Here is an 18,095-nt window from a genome sequence, read left to right on the forward strand (position 1 = left end):
ACATTGAGATACAGCAAAATAAAGACGGTTGGTTTCCCAGTGTAAGGGCTCATTTGAGACATTGGAGGTCAGTCATTTTTTGGCTCTACTCCAGAGGTAGGAGCATTCGCTACCACTTGTTTTTTTTCCTTGTCTTATTGGATTGTGCTGCTTGATACCTCCCGGAGTCGCGTTACTGCAGCGATAGCTGAGAGAAGTGGAGGAACTGTTATGAGGGATGCCATCTGCAGATTCGTGAGGTTCACCGGCTAAAGTTTCGGGCTGCAGTCACTTGGTAGCGATGGCGTCTCTGCAGCACTGCTGCACAGCGCTCTTGTCCCCTCTAGCTCTGGAAGAGCAAGCACATCAGGGTCACAGTCTAGCCGGGTAGGAGGCCTGTAGGCTTTCTGTCTCCTCTCCCATTCCTGGTTGTTGGGGTTTTGTTAATTGAATCTGGAGGCAGTTTTTCCTTTCTTGGTCGGTGTGGGGTACCCTGCTGGGTCACCATGTCTCATACTCCCTCTTTTGAGCACAAAGCAGACACTACACCCTCTGAAGGTGTGGTGAAACCAAAGCAAGCATTAGCCAAAACTAAGCATTTGGCTTGAGCTAATTGTGATGAAATTACCTTCTGGTTCTCCAAAAGATATTTGCCAAGATTACTTTAAGAAATGGGCTGTGGATGAATTTCCTAATCGGATGTCAGAGCTTCTTTTCCTTCCATTAAAGCCTCAATGATTTACACTATAGAAGTAATTTGGGCAGAATTCAAGGGGCAATTGCATAAAAAGTCAAAATCACAGGCATCCACTGACCATTTGGCTGGCTTGTCGCAAGCTTCAGATGCGGACGTTTGTTCCAACTGTGTATTTTTTGTTTGTTTGTTTGTTTTTCTCCAGAGGATGAAGGAAGATGAAAGAATCACATTTCTTTAAGCCTAAAGCAATTAACAAGTTAAAGATGTGAAGAATACTTTAGAGATTAAAGATACCCAAACAGACTTTGGTACATTGGATAAAGTCTTCTTAACGAAACCAAAGCATCTGCTTTCCGGTCCATCAATCCATATCAGATAAGTTCTTCTGATTGGAGTTCACCAAAGTGACGATTTTCATCAAAAATTCACCAGAATTGCACTTACCCCCCCCCCCCTCCCTCTCTGAGCAAGATGCCTAAAGTCGATGCATCCCCTTGGAAAACCGTTCTTCCTTCACTGAGGAAATTGAAAGAACGTTAGAAGGAACTTTAAGAAAATGGTGCTGGTGTAAATGTGGTACCCAGCAGTCACCTGCATATCCAAACGTTTGAGGCTCTAGGCAAGCAATTTTCCGGAAAACAGGAGTTTGTCACCAGAAAATACTTTCACAAAGGTCATCAAAAGTCTCTGTGTCCGAGACAAACACCGAATTTACAATTCTACCATTTGGCATTGCTACCACCCCTTGCTCTTTCACCAAAATCATGGTAGCGATCATTGCTCTCTTCATTAAAAGGAATCTGTGTTCTCCCATGTATGGACAACTGTCTAGTCAACCAGATAAAGAACGTAATGAGAACTGCATACTGCCGCAGTATTCAAAGTCCTCAGAGACGACGGCTGGATCATGCACCAACAAAAACGTTTCCAATCTCCAGTAAAGGAACACAAAATCCAATAAAATATTCTTAGTTTAAAAAAAGCCTCCAGCAACAAGAACCCACCTGTCACTAATGTGGCTGCTCAATGCACCAACAGATGTGAGTCCCTCGGCAAGATCCCATTTAAGAGTGCCGCAAAAGGAATTGCTATCAAGATGAAACTAAGCTCGCGAAACTTTGGACCAAAGAATAAAACTTTCTCCCAAAGTGAGAAATTCACTGTCTGCGGCAAAACACAGACCATTTTGAAAATGGTTGACATCTATCATTACCAAAATGGCAAGTTCTGATCTTCTATGCCAGCTGAACCAGATGAGTGATCTCCATGCCCAAGGACAATTGACCATGCAGGAAAACTGATATTCCAGGAATAGTCTGGCACTATGGCCATTAAATCAGCCTGACATTAAAAATCTATTTTTTTTTTAATCCGTTGTGTTGTATTACTTATTGCGTTTTTTTTAATTTGTTTCCCTTCACACATGCTATTTTTAATCAGTTTTAATGTATTAACCGTTCTTGGGTTGCTACAGCAACTATTTGCAGAGGCGCAGCACGATCTCTTTTGAAAAAACGCAACCATATTGTGAAGCAGGGTTGTTGGTGATCAATCATGGGAGAATCGATCGATCGTCAGTTTAGGAAATTACATTTCCATAACTAAGCAACTGCTGCATCTATTATAAACAAAATGCAAACGGTATTGCCATTTTAAAGGGGATCACTCATTTCTCAGACCAGCTTCAAGGTCGGCTATTAATTATCCTGTCTGAAATTTCAACAGCTACCCCTTCGATAGTTGGGGTGGTACCAGAAGTGGATAATGCGAGAAATCTCCCCAATGTGATCTACATTTTTCCACCAATGTCCATGATTTAGAGAGAGTCTTGAAGAAAGTAGTTAGTGACAGAGCAGAAGTTCTGATCGCACCAGCTTGCCCAACAAGACATTGGTTCGCAGATCTGGTCAGTATAGCAAGAGTGGTTATCTGGATGTGGCCTCTTGTCCCATCCATGCCAAGAAAAATGGTCTCTGGCAGTCTGGAAATTGATTTGAAAGGGCATTAGGGAAGACTGTTTCTCTGTTTAAGTCACAAAAACCTTGTTACAAGCAAAGAAGAATTTGATGTCATAAGTTTTATTAGATCCAGGGTGGGCAACACTGTCGCCATTCGCCACTTGTGGCGAATTGGCAGTAAAACTGTGGCGAACAGGGCCGCCGGGACACTCTGTGCAACCCGCGACGGCCCCCTCAAACATCCCCCCTTCCCCTTCCTTGGTAAGGAGCGCGCTCCAGCAGTGTGACGCGCTCCCCTCCCTCCCACACCCCCGCCCGCTCCAGCATGCGCGTGACACACGCGCTCCCTCCCCTCTGAGACTGCTCGCTGACGCGCTCCCCCCCAGAGCACGCTCCAGTGTGACGCGCTGAAGCCCGCCCGCCATCCATGCCGCCCACCACCACTGCCACCCGTCCGGCTGCCGGCCGTCCGCCTGCCACCACCGTCCGCTCGCCACCACTGCCGCTCGCCACCACTGCCGCGCCGCGATCTGGTAGGCATTGGTAGAGGGGGGAGGGTGCTTTGAAGGGTGCAGGGGGGAGATGATGGGGGGTTAAAGGAGATGGCAATGAGGGGGTTAAATGAGATGGTGATGATGAGGGGGTGAGGAGATGATGATGAGAAGGGTAGTGGTGGTGGCGTGAGAGGATAAGGGGGGCTGCGGTCTGAGGGCTGTTCTAGAGTGCGTGTGCTTGCTGCGCCGTGCGCGCGGCAGTTATAGTTGGCTGAGGTTAGTCAGCCTTTCTATAATGGTGCCATGCGCAAGGCAGTGAGCGTGGAACCGGCCGACAGGGGGAAAATGAGGAAAATAAAGATTTTGCGCTGCTACCGCCACTGAAATGTGTGTGTGTGCATGTATGTACAATGTTAATAAATAATTTATTAAAGTATTTCTTTATTTCAAACGTATTTATGGTGTGGCTATTTTCACTTCTAATTCGCCACACCTGTGGCTACATTGAAAAATAGGTTGCCCACCCCTGTATTAGATCATTCGAAAAACTTTTTTGAGTTTGTGTGCAAGAACAATTTTGTTGAATGCTCCTATTCAAATTCTACAGATATTGGATTTTCTCCATGAAGGCTATGAAAAAAATGAAGGCCCAGAATCGTTAATCCACTTCCTAGCTGGAACCTTAATTTGGTGCTTAATCAATAAAACCGCTTCTCCTTTTGAACCACTGCAAGAGACCTTAATTCAAATTGTGGCATTGAGTGTGTGCGCTTGAAGCTCACGTCTGCCCATTTTTCAAATATTCATTTAGCTAAAAATTATGAGAACCGTCCCTCAATTCACATCCAAAACGGCGTTTAGTTTTCATTTACATCAAGAGATTAATGTATTGCATTAGCCTGCAAATAACGCAGATTTACATCAAACAAGTTTTATAATGAGTAAAAAATGTGACCCTGCACCGTATCAGAGTATAGTACGTACAAACATTTTCTGGCCATGTACGTCTTTCACCCAGGCTTCCTAAAAGCTATGTGAAAAAGCAGACATGAGCTCAAAGGAATCCATGTTAAAGTGGATAAGAAGCAGAAAGTGAAGCTCAATGAGTTTTCCTTTGCATGCCATTACCCAGAGTTCCTAGCTGCAGTGCAGAGTTGAGGGACCTGTCTGAGACACGTATGGTTGTGCTCATAAGTGTTCTTTATCATTACTGCATAAAACTGAGTCAGACCGTTGACTCATATTTTCAGACAGAAGTAAAGGCCATACAGCATTTCGTATATCAAGAACCCCTGAAAGGCCTGACACCTAGACATGAAAACCCATTTAAAAATGGCCACCGCAGAATATTTCCAAGCCTCTCCAGCAGAGATTTGCACAGCTGCAACCTGGTCCTGTGTTTACACTTTTTCCAAACACCTCTGGCTTAGGCCTCAACTATACCAAAAACTGCAGGGCTGCAAAGCGATCCGGTGACGTCATCGTAGCCGTGCGACAAGTGCACATGCAGAAGAGATTTGTAGCGCGGCTGCAGGGAGACCTGCACAGTTCTTCACGTCCTGGTTTGTTGAAGATGCACTGTGATTTGGCCATGCAAATCACGTGATGCCGCCGTAGTGTGAATAAAACAATCTCCAATCTCCTGTAGAGACGCACGCTCTGCAGTACGTAGCGCCGCGTATGTCGCGCTTGGTAGGTGCATTCTTCATGGTTTTATTTCATTTGTTTTACATGCGCGCGATGTCACCGGATGGCTTTGCAGTTTTTGGTATAATTGAGGCCTTAATTTGCGTCAGATGCCAAGTTTTGTAAGTTTTGCAGGCAGTCCTTTATTCTGACTCCCCCTACCCTAACTGCTTTGGGTTTATCCCTTTTATTTCCTGGCTACCATGATGACATTGAGGAAAATAGAGAAATGTTCTTACTGATCTTTCCTCTTCCTCTAGTCCTCCATGGTAGCCAACATTTTTTTTTTCCTCTTCTGCCACTTGTTTGAATGAGAACAGAAGGGGTTTGTTCTGTTCTTCGTATTGTATTTGTAGGTTTGATAGAAATATGGACTAAACTCCAGTGTCTCAATTGAGTCCATATACTGGAAAACAGGATGTCTTTTTTTGACTCTACCTCAACACAGAAGTAGGAACCTTGTAGTCTTCTTTTTATGTACGGGCTGCCGTGGAGAACTAGAGGAAAAGAAAATATTGGTAAGAAAAATGGGATATATATATATTAGTCCTCGGTTATCCGACACAATGCGATACTCAAAATGGAGTTGGATAGCAAAACGTTGTAAAGCGAAACACGTTTTCCCATAGGAACACTGTTTAAATGAAAGGCATTTTTAATGCTAAAATACACAAAATATTTTACGCAGACACTAAGATATGCAGCACACACAAATTATATAGTGCATATACTGTATAAAATATAATCTATTATATATATGTATGTATGTATGTATGTGTGTGTGTGTTATAAACACATAAACAACTTTGAGCGTTGGATAAGCCGTTTTGGCGTTGTAAAAATGAACATATGTATGCATTGCACAGCGTTGGATAAGCCCTTCGTTGTAAAACGAAGCGTTGTAAAACGAGGACTGATATATATATATATATATCTCTCTTTCACACTACTCTTGAGCACCTCACTTCCATAGGCATGCCATATCCTTTCAGTCCTATGGTCCGTCACTTGAATAGATGCATTAACTGTGTGTGCGTTTTTTGCTCATTGCTATATTGAATATGGGCCAGTAATGGGCATAGCCTCCTGCATATGTGCATTTTGTTCAATACGTGTCTTCTGTTAATTTATCTTTTTTGGCGATGCAGTTTTTGGAGCTGATGCAGGAAGTGCATCACTATGGATACATACAACTTGGCCCTTGCACCAGTGACTACCCAGAACCCTTCACACCCGTTAATGTATCTGTGGGGAATGCTGAAATGAATTGCTGCTTCATGTTAGCCGAAGATCGGACTAAAAACATCAGCTTTCACATCAACAATTTTACCAGTTGGCAGGTCACATTCATTGTAAGTATTGCAGTTATTTATTTGTTTATGATAAATTGTGTTTTATCAATCAATTGGTAAAATCAAAAACTGGATACATACACACTAGTTTATATATAAAAGATAATAATAAACGCTTGTGTGTCGCTGAATTCCAGTTACGGGTAAATGACGGACTCCCATAATCCTGCCCCTCCTCCTCCTGTCACAGGTACTCAGCTGCTGAATACGGTGGTGATTTCTGGATACTAATAGCCATACCATGGGCAAGTAGTTTAATCCCCTAGTAAAATCTGCAGGGCAGAGACTCTGAAATGAAAAATTCAGTGTCAAATGCAGAGTCAACCCCAGGGCTAAATAATACAAATGATTTCCAGTTATCTACTGTATATGGCAGTAGGTACTAATTGGGATTAGCTTTGCTCGCAGCATAGGTATGACAAGAAACTCTTCTGCAGGGACCTTTCTGTCCAACAGCATAGTAGCAATAATGGTTGTTATTTTGTTAAATTGGGACTAGCCAAGACTGTCAGTGCAGTTCAATCTGGGGGGTTGTCGGCCTCTTTTCCCCCATAAACTCCGGCAGAAGCACCGTCAGGAAGGGCCAGCCGTAGGCCCTGTGACCGGGCAGAACACTGCAGAAGTATCTGGAAATGCATTCAGCCTGGAACACATGGCTGGGGTAAGACACGCTGGATCCCTCCGAGCAGGAAGCGGAGAAACAGAGTGTGCGTGTGCCGCCTCATCCCCTTAAGGCCTCGTTCAGGGTGCAGGCTTCGGAGGGAGGGCGTGCTGCCGTGCGAGCTGCCGTGGAACACAAAGTATTCAAATTGAATACTGGTTGTCAGGGTAGCAGCTGCACTGTCTCCGAAGCCCGGAGTTGACGCTGGCTACAATTTCAATAAACAAAAAAATCGTTTTTTGAAGCTGCAGCAGCGTCACTGGGACCTCGGCAGCCAATGAAATCATTCTTGAGAATGATTTCAAGACTGCAGCCTCGATCCCTAACCTCAGGTCTGTAGCCCCGCCCCCTCCTCAACTCCTGAAAAAGTCTGCTGGGGATGAACACACATCGCCCAGCAGACTGCCTCCCTCCCGAACGCCCGCCCTCCAACTCCTGCCTCTGGCACCCTGAACGAGCTATGATGCTCTGACATCACACGCTGATAGCGTGTGACCACACCATAGTCTTAAAGGGGTAATACCATCTAATGGTGCCTGATCTTCCTGAAGCGTTTCTGAGGACTATATTGCAGGATATGTGTGGCCTGCAAGAAGCCAGGATATGTGCAGCTTCTAGTAAACCAGTGCTCAACGCAAAGAAATTATGCGAAGTGCTTAAATCTGCAGCCAGGGGCCCAATGATCAGATTTCTACACCTATCCTGGCCAAAAAAAATATGGTGTCTCACATTATGACTAAACGGACCCAGGAGAGATCAAGGTCCCAAACAAGCCTGGATAGGGGAGAAGCATCTTAGGAGACTGACGTGTTACTGCAGTTCCTGGAAGGAATACTGTGATTCATCTGATGAAAGGGATTGCATGGAATTCACCTGATAAGAAATTGGTCACCCAGAAACGCTTCCCAAGATGTATCCCTTCTTTTCACAAATACGTCAAGTTGGGAAAATTCCTTGAAGGTGGACGCTGCAATCGCCCATATTCCAGGAAATACTACCTTATCAGGGGAAGATGCTGGTGTTTTGTGACGCATTGGATTGAATGATTGAGTGTCCTGAAGCAATCCTTTCGGGCAGCGGGTCTCGCTCGTGAGCCTATATTAGCATTTTTCAGGGCCATAAGAATGTTGCTAGGCAATCTGGAGGAGGCCTTGGAAAGCGGTGTCAGGAGAACCTCAATTCTATCTGCCTCCAGAAATAAAAGATGGCGACCGACCTATATAACAGAAGCATCGCTGGATATAGAAAACAAGAAGTATGGCACTGTCAGTGGCAGCAAGAATAACTTGTTCTCTTCCCTACAAAGGTGAATTTCTGTTTGGAGGAAAACTACACCCCATAATAGCTAAAGTATCAGGGGGAAAGTGCATTTTTCCTCCAGGAAAGATGCGAGAAGAGTAGAGCACCATCAAAAACTGGAAAGAAGGAAGCGACAATTCTTTATGCCTCTGCAAAACAATATATAGAGGAGAAGCAAAGTTTTACTGACCGGGAAGGCCTTTGGCTCAACAACAAATATCGAGAGGGAATATTTTCATGGCCCTAATGAGGAGAAATTATTTGGAGAGGCAAGCTCGCATTTAACGAGGCAAGCCCTGCAGTATGCAGTCAGAGGAAGATTACCTCAATTCCTTACTGTGTGGGACCAACCTATAGAGGACAACTGACATTTGTGCAAGAGCTTCGACAGAATCCGTTACGGAGATCCTGAAAGCCAATTTCTTCCGCGAAGCAAAAGCCTTGAACAACATAATTCAAGAAGTCAAGCCCGAGGATTGGTTATTTTCCATAGATAAAAAGAATGCATGCCTGCACATACCAAGTGCGCAAGAACACCACAAATCTTTGAGATTTGCGGTAAACAGAAAGCATTAACAATATACTGCATTCAATTCGGCTTGGCGATCTCTCCCAGAATCTTCACTAAGTTGTCGGTTACTATAGTCGCCAAATTCAGATCTATCCTTATCTAGACGAGCGGCTGATAAATCTCGGCAAAGATATTCTGATACAGCATATGCAGAAAGTGATTGTGTTCCTCGAGAGGCACAGACGGATAACAAACTCCCACGAGAGTCACTTAATTCCATCTCGGTCCCTAACATTCCTGCGAGTCATATTTCAAAGGGAACAAGGAAAGATCTGTCTAATCCACAGCAGATTGAAGCAATTGACAATACAAGCCACAAAGCTAAGCAGGTCAGTCGGGTCTCCGCAAGAGACTGCTTGACCTCGGTGGGGAAATTCGCTTTAATGCTAAGCGTTATAGAGTGGGCCAAACTCCACATAAGGCCACTCCAATGAAATTTGCTGGATCAATGGAACAAAGATCCAAGGTCCTTACACCACGGAGTAGGTCTCTCTCCCTCAACAAAGCAGGATTTGAAATGGTGGGAGAATCGGCAGAAACTAGAGAGAACCAGATTTCTTCCTGGATAGAAAAGGTGAACTATCACCCCAGATGCCAGAAAGTCTGGTTGGGGAGCACAGACAGAACTTTAGTGGCACAAGGAATTTGGCCAGAATCCTACAGCAACCTGTCAACAAATATGGTAGAGTTTTAAAGGAGAGAAGGAAAAAAAAGGAACCTCTGTGCTTTCAAGAGACCAAGTTAAAGATGAGGATCGAATCCGACAACCACACAACGGTAACATACGTTGCGAGGCAAAAGGAAGCGCAAATCTTCTAGCTCTGGTAGTATCAATTCTTTCTTGGGCCGAACACCATTTCATCTATTTTGTAGCGGGTCACAGTCCCGGACCCCACTATAAGACGGCCGATGTTCTAAGCCGAAAACATTATCCATCCGGGAGAATGGGAACTGGACTTGCAAGTATTCCAACAGCTCATACTTCGGTGATGACAACCCCAATTAGATCTGATGTCAACACATCAACACAAGAAGGGTTGGAAATTTCTGCTCAAAGTACTCGCCATCTCGCCAGCCAGGTAGACGCTTTACGTTCAGGTGTAACTTCCATCTAACATATATTTTCCTACCGATGCCTCTTATAGCGAAGATAAGAGATGAGGTAGTAGCAATAATACCTTCCTGGCCAAGGATGATTATGGTTTCCCCATCTGGTGAGTGTGGCACTAGATCTACCTTGGCATCTCCCATTATCTCAAACTTCTGAAACAAGGACTAATACAACAGCCGTAACCGAAGAAATTGGCCCTTACAAGGTTGAAGGTTGAGCGGCAAGCGTTAAAGTACAGTAAAAGGGCTGTTCTGACAGAGCAATATCAACGCTAAGCCAGAAAATAGTCAACCTCAGCTATTTATAGTGTCTGGTGCTGTTTTCAGGAATGAGGTAGGAATATGAGCATAGACTGTTTCAATCCTTCCTTGGTTGCATTTCCTCAGACTGGGTTTAAGAAAAGCCTTGTCCGTCTTATGAAGAAAAGATATAGCATCATTAGTGCTGATTTTTCTACAAGTGGTCGGGCACATGAGACCTCAAATGAAAGGTATAGTACCAACGTGGGATCTTTCACTAGTGGACAGAGTGGACACTCTAGTAGATATTTACCCGTTTGAACCGTTGCCGAAAATAAAGTTAAGACTATTAGCGTAGAAGACAGTATTGTTTGTAGCAATTACATCTGCAAGAAGAGGGGAAGAATTGCAGGTTCTCTTGTTTTTCAGCAGGAGAAAGCAGTCCTTCGACCTGTATCACATTTCCTTCCAAAAGTCATGTCCTCGTTTCACCTCAATCGAGATCAGTCCATCATTCTGCCCGAACCCTGGGAATCCTAATAATAAGGCGAGACTACATAACTTAGATGTAGTAAGGTGTTTCAAGGTAAACATCGGTAAAAATAATCGGATTATTTATAATCAGAAGGTACTAGAAGAGGGCAGCAAGCCTCAAGGGCAACCCCATCATGATTACTACTTGTGTAACCAGATCTTCCTCTGAGGTTGATACTTCCCCCTTTCTGACTCGCCTCCGCGCGGTCGGGAGAGTTGCGGTCGGTTGCGGGGGTGTGCGCGTGCACGCGTCTCAGGAGCTCCATGGGAGGGGGCGTGCAGTGAGACGATGCCGGTGTGCGCCGGAACGGCGATCACGTCGCCGGGGGCTCCGGTGGTTGCAGAGGGAGCCGCCGCCTTGCGTTGCATTCGCGCATGTGCAGACTAGCGGCGGCCATGCCATGTCGCGAAATCGCACCAATCAGGGAAGGCTCTTGGCAGGGACCACAAGTACCATGAGCCTTAGAAGTGACCCATCTGACACCAGGGAGCCAATAGGAGCTGGGGAAGTCCTGCAGGCAGGATAAGGAAGTGTGTCACAGGGAGCATGCAGGCAGTGTGTGACAGGCAGAGGTAGGGGACAGAGGGTCCGTGCAGAGAGGCAAGTAGCCTCTGCACTAGGCCAGCAAAACTCCCCTAGGTCCAAGATAGGCCCTGAGTCAGTGATGAGCTTGTAGCTGCTATAGGGAGAGGCCCTAGCATAGGGAACGGATCCCTTTAGTACCTGAATATAGTTAGGGACACAGAGGATGCTGAACTCCCTGAGGAGAGGTCTGGGACCAGGCCTCAACTAAGAGATAAAGACACTACCTGGGTGGGATCACCCTGACGACGTCGGTGCAGGAGAGTGGATCGGCGGATCCTTTGTGAAGTCTCATCGGACCTGGTGCTGCTGTGCCCGGCAGGTAAAGTTCAACAAGTGCACCAACAAACCGGTACAAACACAGGCACTGATCACACCTATAAGGGTGGGTTATTTGGGGACACTGTGGGTATAGTGACCAGGGGACTACGCATTATTGTGGACACGGTGTGGGACACAGTGTTGGGTAACACTTCTGGGGAGTAAAGCCCTGCGAGACGTGGGGCAGTTGTGCAAATATATCTTTACCATAAGGGAGAGTCATAATTTTTCATATGCCATTCACTATTGCAGTAAAGGTTCTGTTATGTTTATACTGTGTGTGGGTTTATTATTGTGAGGGGCTGCTTCCGTTCTGCTGGAATCCCTCACAGGTGGAGGCGCTGCACCAGACTAAGTACACACCCCAGGCTCTCCGTGGCAGAGGCTCAGGCTCCTGGAGCAGACAGGTATATAGCAACACTGGTAGCTTCCTGTGTTCTGGGGGAAACAGGGCTACACTTGTATCAAACTTGCCTATAACCTTAAAGGAAAATGGGTCCCATTGGGAATAAAGGCACATTTCACCCAGTTCGGGCAGTTTCTAACTCCATGGGCATTCAAAGCCCAAGCAGCTCAAAGATAAACGTCTAAAGCTGCAATCTGGTCCTCGTTCACACCTTTTATAGCAGCTGAAGCAAGCTTTGGTGGCAGAATTCTGCAGGCAATTGTAGAGTGATTGAACCGTTAACTAAAAAATTGTGTATTCTTGTTTTTTCCCCCATCCCATTGGGGAGCTTTGGTATATCCCAATTAGTGCCCACTGCCATATGGGGAACAGGAAAATAGAAATGTATTCCTTTTACCGCCATTTTCTTTTCCTATACTCCTAATGGCAGTGGGTACATCCTCCCTGTAATTAACGTGGATCAGTTATATCTATAGCTATGGGAGAAACCAAAGACTGCCTCCGCAGGGAAAGGGAGGGGCTGATATAACAGGTCCCTGCAGAAGAGTTTCCTCTCCTACATATGCTGAGGGAGGAGATAATCCCATGTAGTACCCACTGCCATTAGTGGAGTACAGGAAAAAGTCAATTACGGCCCAGTATATGTTGTATATATGGGATGTGATCCCAGTGTTCAGGGCTCAGCTGTTTGTGGTATCTAATTAATGAAATCCTTAGTCGCAATTCATTGAGTCACTTGTGCATATATTAAGCTGTATGAGGCTCACTGTGGTATATAGGCAATCCTTGGTGTACAGGTAATATTGGAGGAGTGACACAGAACTCTATATATGCCATAAAGGCACTGTATAAATCCCCAATAAACCAAAGTACATACCTTATAATGAATCCTGTACCGGAGCCTCAGTAGAACAGCTGTTCAGAATTCAAATGAATGCGTGCATCACGCCAGTGACTGGAATAGGTGGTGGGTGGTCCCGTGGGATCCGACGGCGGAGCACTGCAAGCGTAAGCAAGGGGGCTGCAAACCGGTTCCAATTAAAAGCATTTATTGCGTGGTCATGAGGAGTACAGAGAACACTCTGACGCGTTTCAGGACTGTTGTCCCTTTATATAACAGTCCCGTTTCAGGACTGTTGTCCCTTTTACCACTCTTTGATAAAGGGACAACAGTCCTGAAACGCGTCAGAGTGTTCTCTGTACTCCTCATGACCACGCAATAAATGCTTTTAATTGGAACCGGTTTGCAGCCCCCTTGCTTACGCTTGCAGTGCTCCGCCGTCGGATCCCACGGGACCACCCACCACCTACGGTCCAGTATAGTTGAAGTGGATCTCTGAAGTATTTCAAAGCATTTGGCATGTTTGAGTAAAACCGATAACATTCCCAGCACCTTCTTTATATTGAGTATTATCATACTACTGTCTCATTTCGTTCCACACAAAAAAAAAGTTTTTTTTCTTTTTCCATTTAAGAGACTTAAATATAAAAATGGAATTTGTGCTCTGGAAATAATTGACACCAATTTAGAGAGAGAAAGCGTACTAAATGGCCCACTTGCATTCAGCAGACGTCCCAAAAGGTGGTTATTTGTATGCCCAGTTGCAATTTTGTTGTTGTTGTTGTTGTTGTTGCCTACACTGATTTATTTCATAATCCAATGGCAATGGTCTTATTTTGTACTACAGCAAGCTCACAAAGGAGCAGCAGTGCCGGTCACTGGTCAACAGCTGGAGTTCAAGTTGGAATACAGGCAGGGAGACGCTTTGAAATGGCTTACCATCTATACAGAGAAGGTTTGTTTTCAGATGGAAGTAATGTTACACAGTATAAATGTACCTCTGTGTATGTCACTGCTGTGAGGTGTCTGTATGCTACTACTGATAACCTAACTTCATTTTAAATCAAAATGAAGATGCATTTGGGATAGGTACTATTGGGTAGACTTAAGGTTAGCGGAATGGTTATAAAGCTGACCTTAAGCTATGATTCAAACCATCTTGTTTTTATGGAGTTGGTACAGGGGAAGTCTGGAGCTATGTAGCCAACTTTTTTTCTTTTTTACTTAGCCTTTTCCTGCAACCTTTTGGCATTTTCTTCACTACATTCACTTTTCTTACCCTCTTTCTTTCTTGTGCGCTTTGTTTTTCACTGTCCCTTTTTTATTTTTTCTTCCATTTCCTAAACCGAATTACTGCACAACCACCTGGTATCTTCTGTACTTCGGATATCCAAGGCTTGCCCAAGTATTTTAGTGGTAAAAACACTTGAAGTTGGTGGTCCTGATTTGAACGAGTGTCGGTTCCTTGTGATCTTGGGTGATTTTTAATCTCCCGGTTCCTCAGGTACCGAGGTTACATGGTAAATTTTGCAGGGCAGGGGTTTAGCGTATCTAAAAAGTTGTGTGCTAGCTCAAGATTGGTCAATTATTAAATAAGGTATTCAATAAATCTGATATAAGATCGTGCACATAGTAAGCGGAAGGGTTAAGCAAAAAGATAAACTTAGAAATAAGAAACCTCCTTAACAACGAACGCATGAATTACGTTTTATTAGTATTCAAGGTATCTATAAATCTCACATTGGCAAAAGGTCGGCCCATATATAAATACACACAGTACAATCACTGGTACTGTGTAGGTTTGTTCTCGCTCTGATCCTAAATGAAGCTTTTCTGGTGTAAAGTTTGAGGGACATGAGAAGAACAGTTGAAGGACGGCTTCAACAGTTGACTTGTAATGCATTGTTTTCCTGGACTGTGTCGATCCTTAAGATGGTGATCATTTTACAGTTTTATTACTCTGTAATGATTCTCCTCCCATCTCAGGGCTATGGTTATATGATGAGAACAAGTGCTTCCATTTGACCTTATTATTGGCTTTTATTGATGGACAGATTGTACACAATTATTTAGACATTACATTTGAATAACTTACAGTCTATCTATGCATGAAGGAATATTTTGTTCCCTTTTGGGTTTGCAAACCTATATATAACTATTATTGAGATTTTGATGCTGTCTCTACATGCACTTCAGTTTCAGGGAGAAATAATAACAAAAGTACATGCTTTTTCGATGATTGGGAGCTGTATGTATGTATGTCTGTATATAGCGCCGTTTATGTACATAGCGCTTCACAGCAGTAATACACGTCACATAATAATATAACACATAGTGGGAATACGCGCTTGAGACAGGAAAAGGAGTCCCTGCTCCAAAGAGCTTAGATCGCCGAAGGGATGTGAGAGAAGTGCTACCAGGGGGTGGGGGAGATGCCAAGTATCCCCTCCCCCCCCTTCCCCCTCCTGCTCCTTCCTCCCACCCCCCACCCCCTCCTTTCTTCTCTTTTTCGGGAGTCTAGTCACTGGGACCACTGAGTGACCCGAGTGGTCTACCACACCTTCGGGTGGGCATTCAGTGCCCCCCCCCACCCCTCTTTCAACCCTCTGTTACCAAAAAGGAAAAAATATTTATTATGGTATTATGTTACGAGAATGCTACAATACTTGTAATGTGATGTATCAATGCCTAATAAAAAATGTTTGGGAAAATGTGAGATTTATTGATACATTGAATACTCTCTCTCATGTCATACCCACACCCCCTCACCCACACACCACCTCACCCACACATACACACTCTCTCTCTCTCTCTCTCTCTCTTTTTAACTTGGGGGAGGGGAAGGCCTTTGGTGCCGTAACAATCTCACTTTCTGGAGGGATATCACGTTCAGGAGTGTTGAACATGATGGGATCGGTAGTGGAGCTTCCTTCACTTCTGTTAAAGTCCCTGGGGCCAGTTGCAACCAAGAATTGATTACCCAAGCAATCACGTGGTGGTGATCCCGAAAGGCTGATGGCACTTAAAGGGTTGAATTGAATTTTTATAGTGCAGGATGTTATTTTCTTTCCTTTTAGAATAAGGGCTTATGGTTTTCACCCTTTTTTATATAGCTTGATCGATCCATTTATCTCTGGCTCTTAGCAGTATTGCTGAAACACTGTTTGGCCACACAACTTATTTGTCTGTTTTTTTAATTTTTTTGTAGGCATTCCTCCTCAGTAGTTGCCTAAAAAAGATATTATGTGAACAGCCGGTAGCTCGTGCAAAGGAAGACCTGGAAATTGTAAGTAGAACCGCATGCTCTGCTCTTTGAAAGCAAAGGAAATCCGAGCAGGTGGGCTAAGACTCCACCACTGGTTCAACTTTGAACAATTTAGAATGAAAATGTTTTTATTAGAGAGACTGACTGTTCCTAAATAAAAACAATGAATAGCACTGGATTCAGAAAAAGCTGCTTAACATTTCCTTGATTCATTGGTGTAGACTTGTTGCAGGTCGGATACCTTTTCATGGGCCAACATGAGTGTAATTTCATTAGTAAACAAGAGTGCAGAGCTTTTAAAAACCTCACGTTCATTTCTCAAGTGTCCTAAGTGCCCGATGTATACTGTGATATAAAAAAAACCTATAAACTTACCACCTGTTACTGTGAATGTCGGTGGAAGATCTTGTTAATGAGACTTCAGATGTGTTCTCTGAATAGAGAGAGTGGCAAGTAGGGGCAAGATTCGTAATCCATGGTCATCATTAGTGTGTCTAAAACAGTTGGCTTGTTCTTCAAATGAATTTCCAAGAATACTTGTATGAAGCACTCTAGTTAACACATCTATTATCCGAGGCATTATTAACACAGCAACCTTTCCCTCTTGACTACAGAGAAAATGTCATTTTAATCCACGTTGTCATTTGCACTCGGTGAAGCTGGAGCTTGTTGACAACTCTTTGACAATTGGTCGAAGTCTTGAAAAGCACATGCTTTTTAATGTGCGCTGCCCATGACGCTGCACCGATTTTTACCAGCAAAACTTCTTTGACTGCAATTTTAAAGCTGCAGACCAAGCAATATCCTATGTTTTTTTTTGTTTTGTTTTTTTAAATCAGTTCTGTACTATGAGAAAATACTTGTAGCATTTTTTTCTATTTAAAAAAAATCTGACATTTTTAATGTATTATAATATAACAAGCAGTTTTTGTTTCTATAGCAACCATTTACAAAGTATTTTTTTTTCATCTGATGCTCCGTTCAGGAGCTAGAAGCGTTAGTATTTCAGTGTCCGGCAGGTTAAAGTGGAGCTCTCCCCAGAGCCCAGTACAGTCTAAAGGTTACCATGATGACCTCAGAAGCTATATATTTTAATGTTACACCAAGTATGTATGTACAGTTGTGTGAAAAAGAAAGTACACCCTCTTTGAATTCTAAGGTTTTATAAATCAGGACATAATAACATTCATTTGTTCCCTAGCAGGTCTTGCTGATGATCAATTAATCAAGGGCATTTGATTAGCAGCCCCTGTCTGCTACTTAGCATCTTAATTCCTATGGAAGCAGTAAGGGTGTACTTAGTTTTTCACACATAGCTTCTCCATTTTGGCTTTATTTTTGTTAAATAAATCATGACACGGTGTGATATGTCATGTGTTGTTGTTCATCTGAGCTTGTATTTACCTAATTTTAAGACCTGCTAAGGAACAGATGATTGTTATTATGTCCTGATATGTAAAACCATAGAATTCAAAGAGAGTGTACTTTCTTTTTCACACACTTAGGGTGGAGGAAAAGGTGCTACATATGTTATCTGTGTTAGTATGTGTGTCCAGTAAAGCTTAGTTATATACATTGTGTGGTGTATTACTTTGTATCGGTTCCTGTAAGGGGTTTCCCGCCAACACTGGGATCCCTCATAGGGACATGCATATAATTTAAAAAACAAATGTAATGCTTTAAAAGGGGCAAGATATTAACATTATACAAGTTACACTGTATGGCTGAGTCCATACAGCCTTCGCCAGCGCTGAGGCATGCGCTTGCGTGAAGCGGGTTCATTTTTCGGACATGCTAGACGCGTCATCGGGAGGGCGTGTCAGTGACGTCACGGAGCTGGTTCACCCTCATTGGGTGAACCGCTCACGTGATCTGCCCGTCGCGCAGAGAAACCGGTTTCAACTGATTCCTCGCGCAACGCACGGCCCTTCCTGCTGTCACCCGTGCGGCCTATGGGCGCTATCAATGCCTTAAGGCAATGTGATTGCGCCGTGCGCGGACGCCTCAGCGCGGTCTGCGGCAGCATGGACTAAGCCTTAAACTTTTGGGGGATTTCTGTTTTTTTTAATACTAAAACTTCAACGTATGACTCCCACCT

At 44.0% G+C, this 18,095-nt stretch overlaps 1 protein-coding gene across 5 annotated transcripts in view; it reads left to right on the plus strand.

Annotated features, from left to right (window-relative positions):
* SNX31 (sorting nexin 31) overlaps positions 1–18,095 on the plus strand; it is a 42,762-nt gene that overhangs the window by 23,133 nt on the left and 1,534 nt on the right. For 4 of the 5 annotated variants that reach the window (XM_075582606.1, XM_075582592.1, XM_075582591.1 and 1 more), the window contains 3 exons: positions 5,963–6,166; positions 13,580–13,687; positions 15,941–16,018. In XM_075582606.1, the coding sequence (XP_075438721.1) occupies positions 5,963–6,166; positions 13,580–13,687; positions 15,941–16,018 (390 nt within the window). The remainder of the gene's footprint in view (positions 1–5,962; positions 6,167–13,579; positions 13,688–15,940; positions 16,019–18,095) is intronic. The other variant, XM_075582598.1, reaches the window with a different exon arrangement.

The sequence above is a fragment of the Ascaphus truei genome, chromosome 2 (genome assembly GCF_040206685.1).
Source record: "Ascaphus truei isolate aAscTru1 chromosome 2, aAscTru1.hap1, whole genome shotgun sequence".
Taxonomy (NCBI): domain Eukaryota; kingdom Metazoa; phylum Chordata; class Amphibia; order Anura; family Ascaphidae; genus Ascaphus; species Ascaphus truei.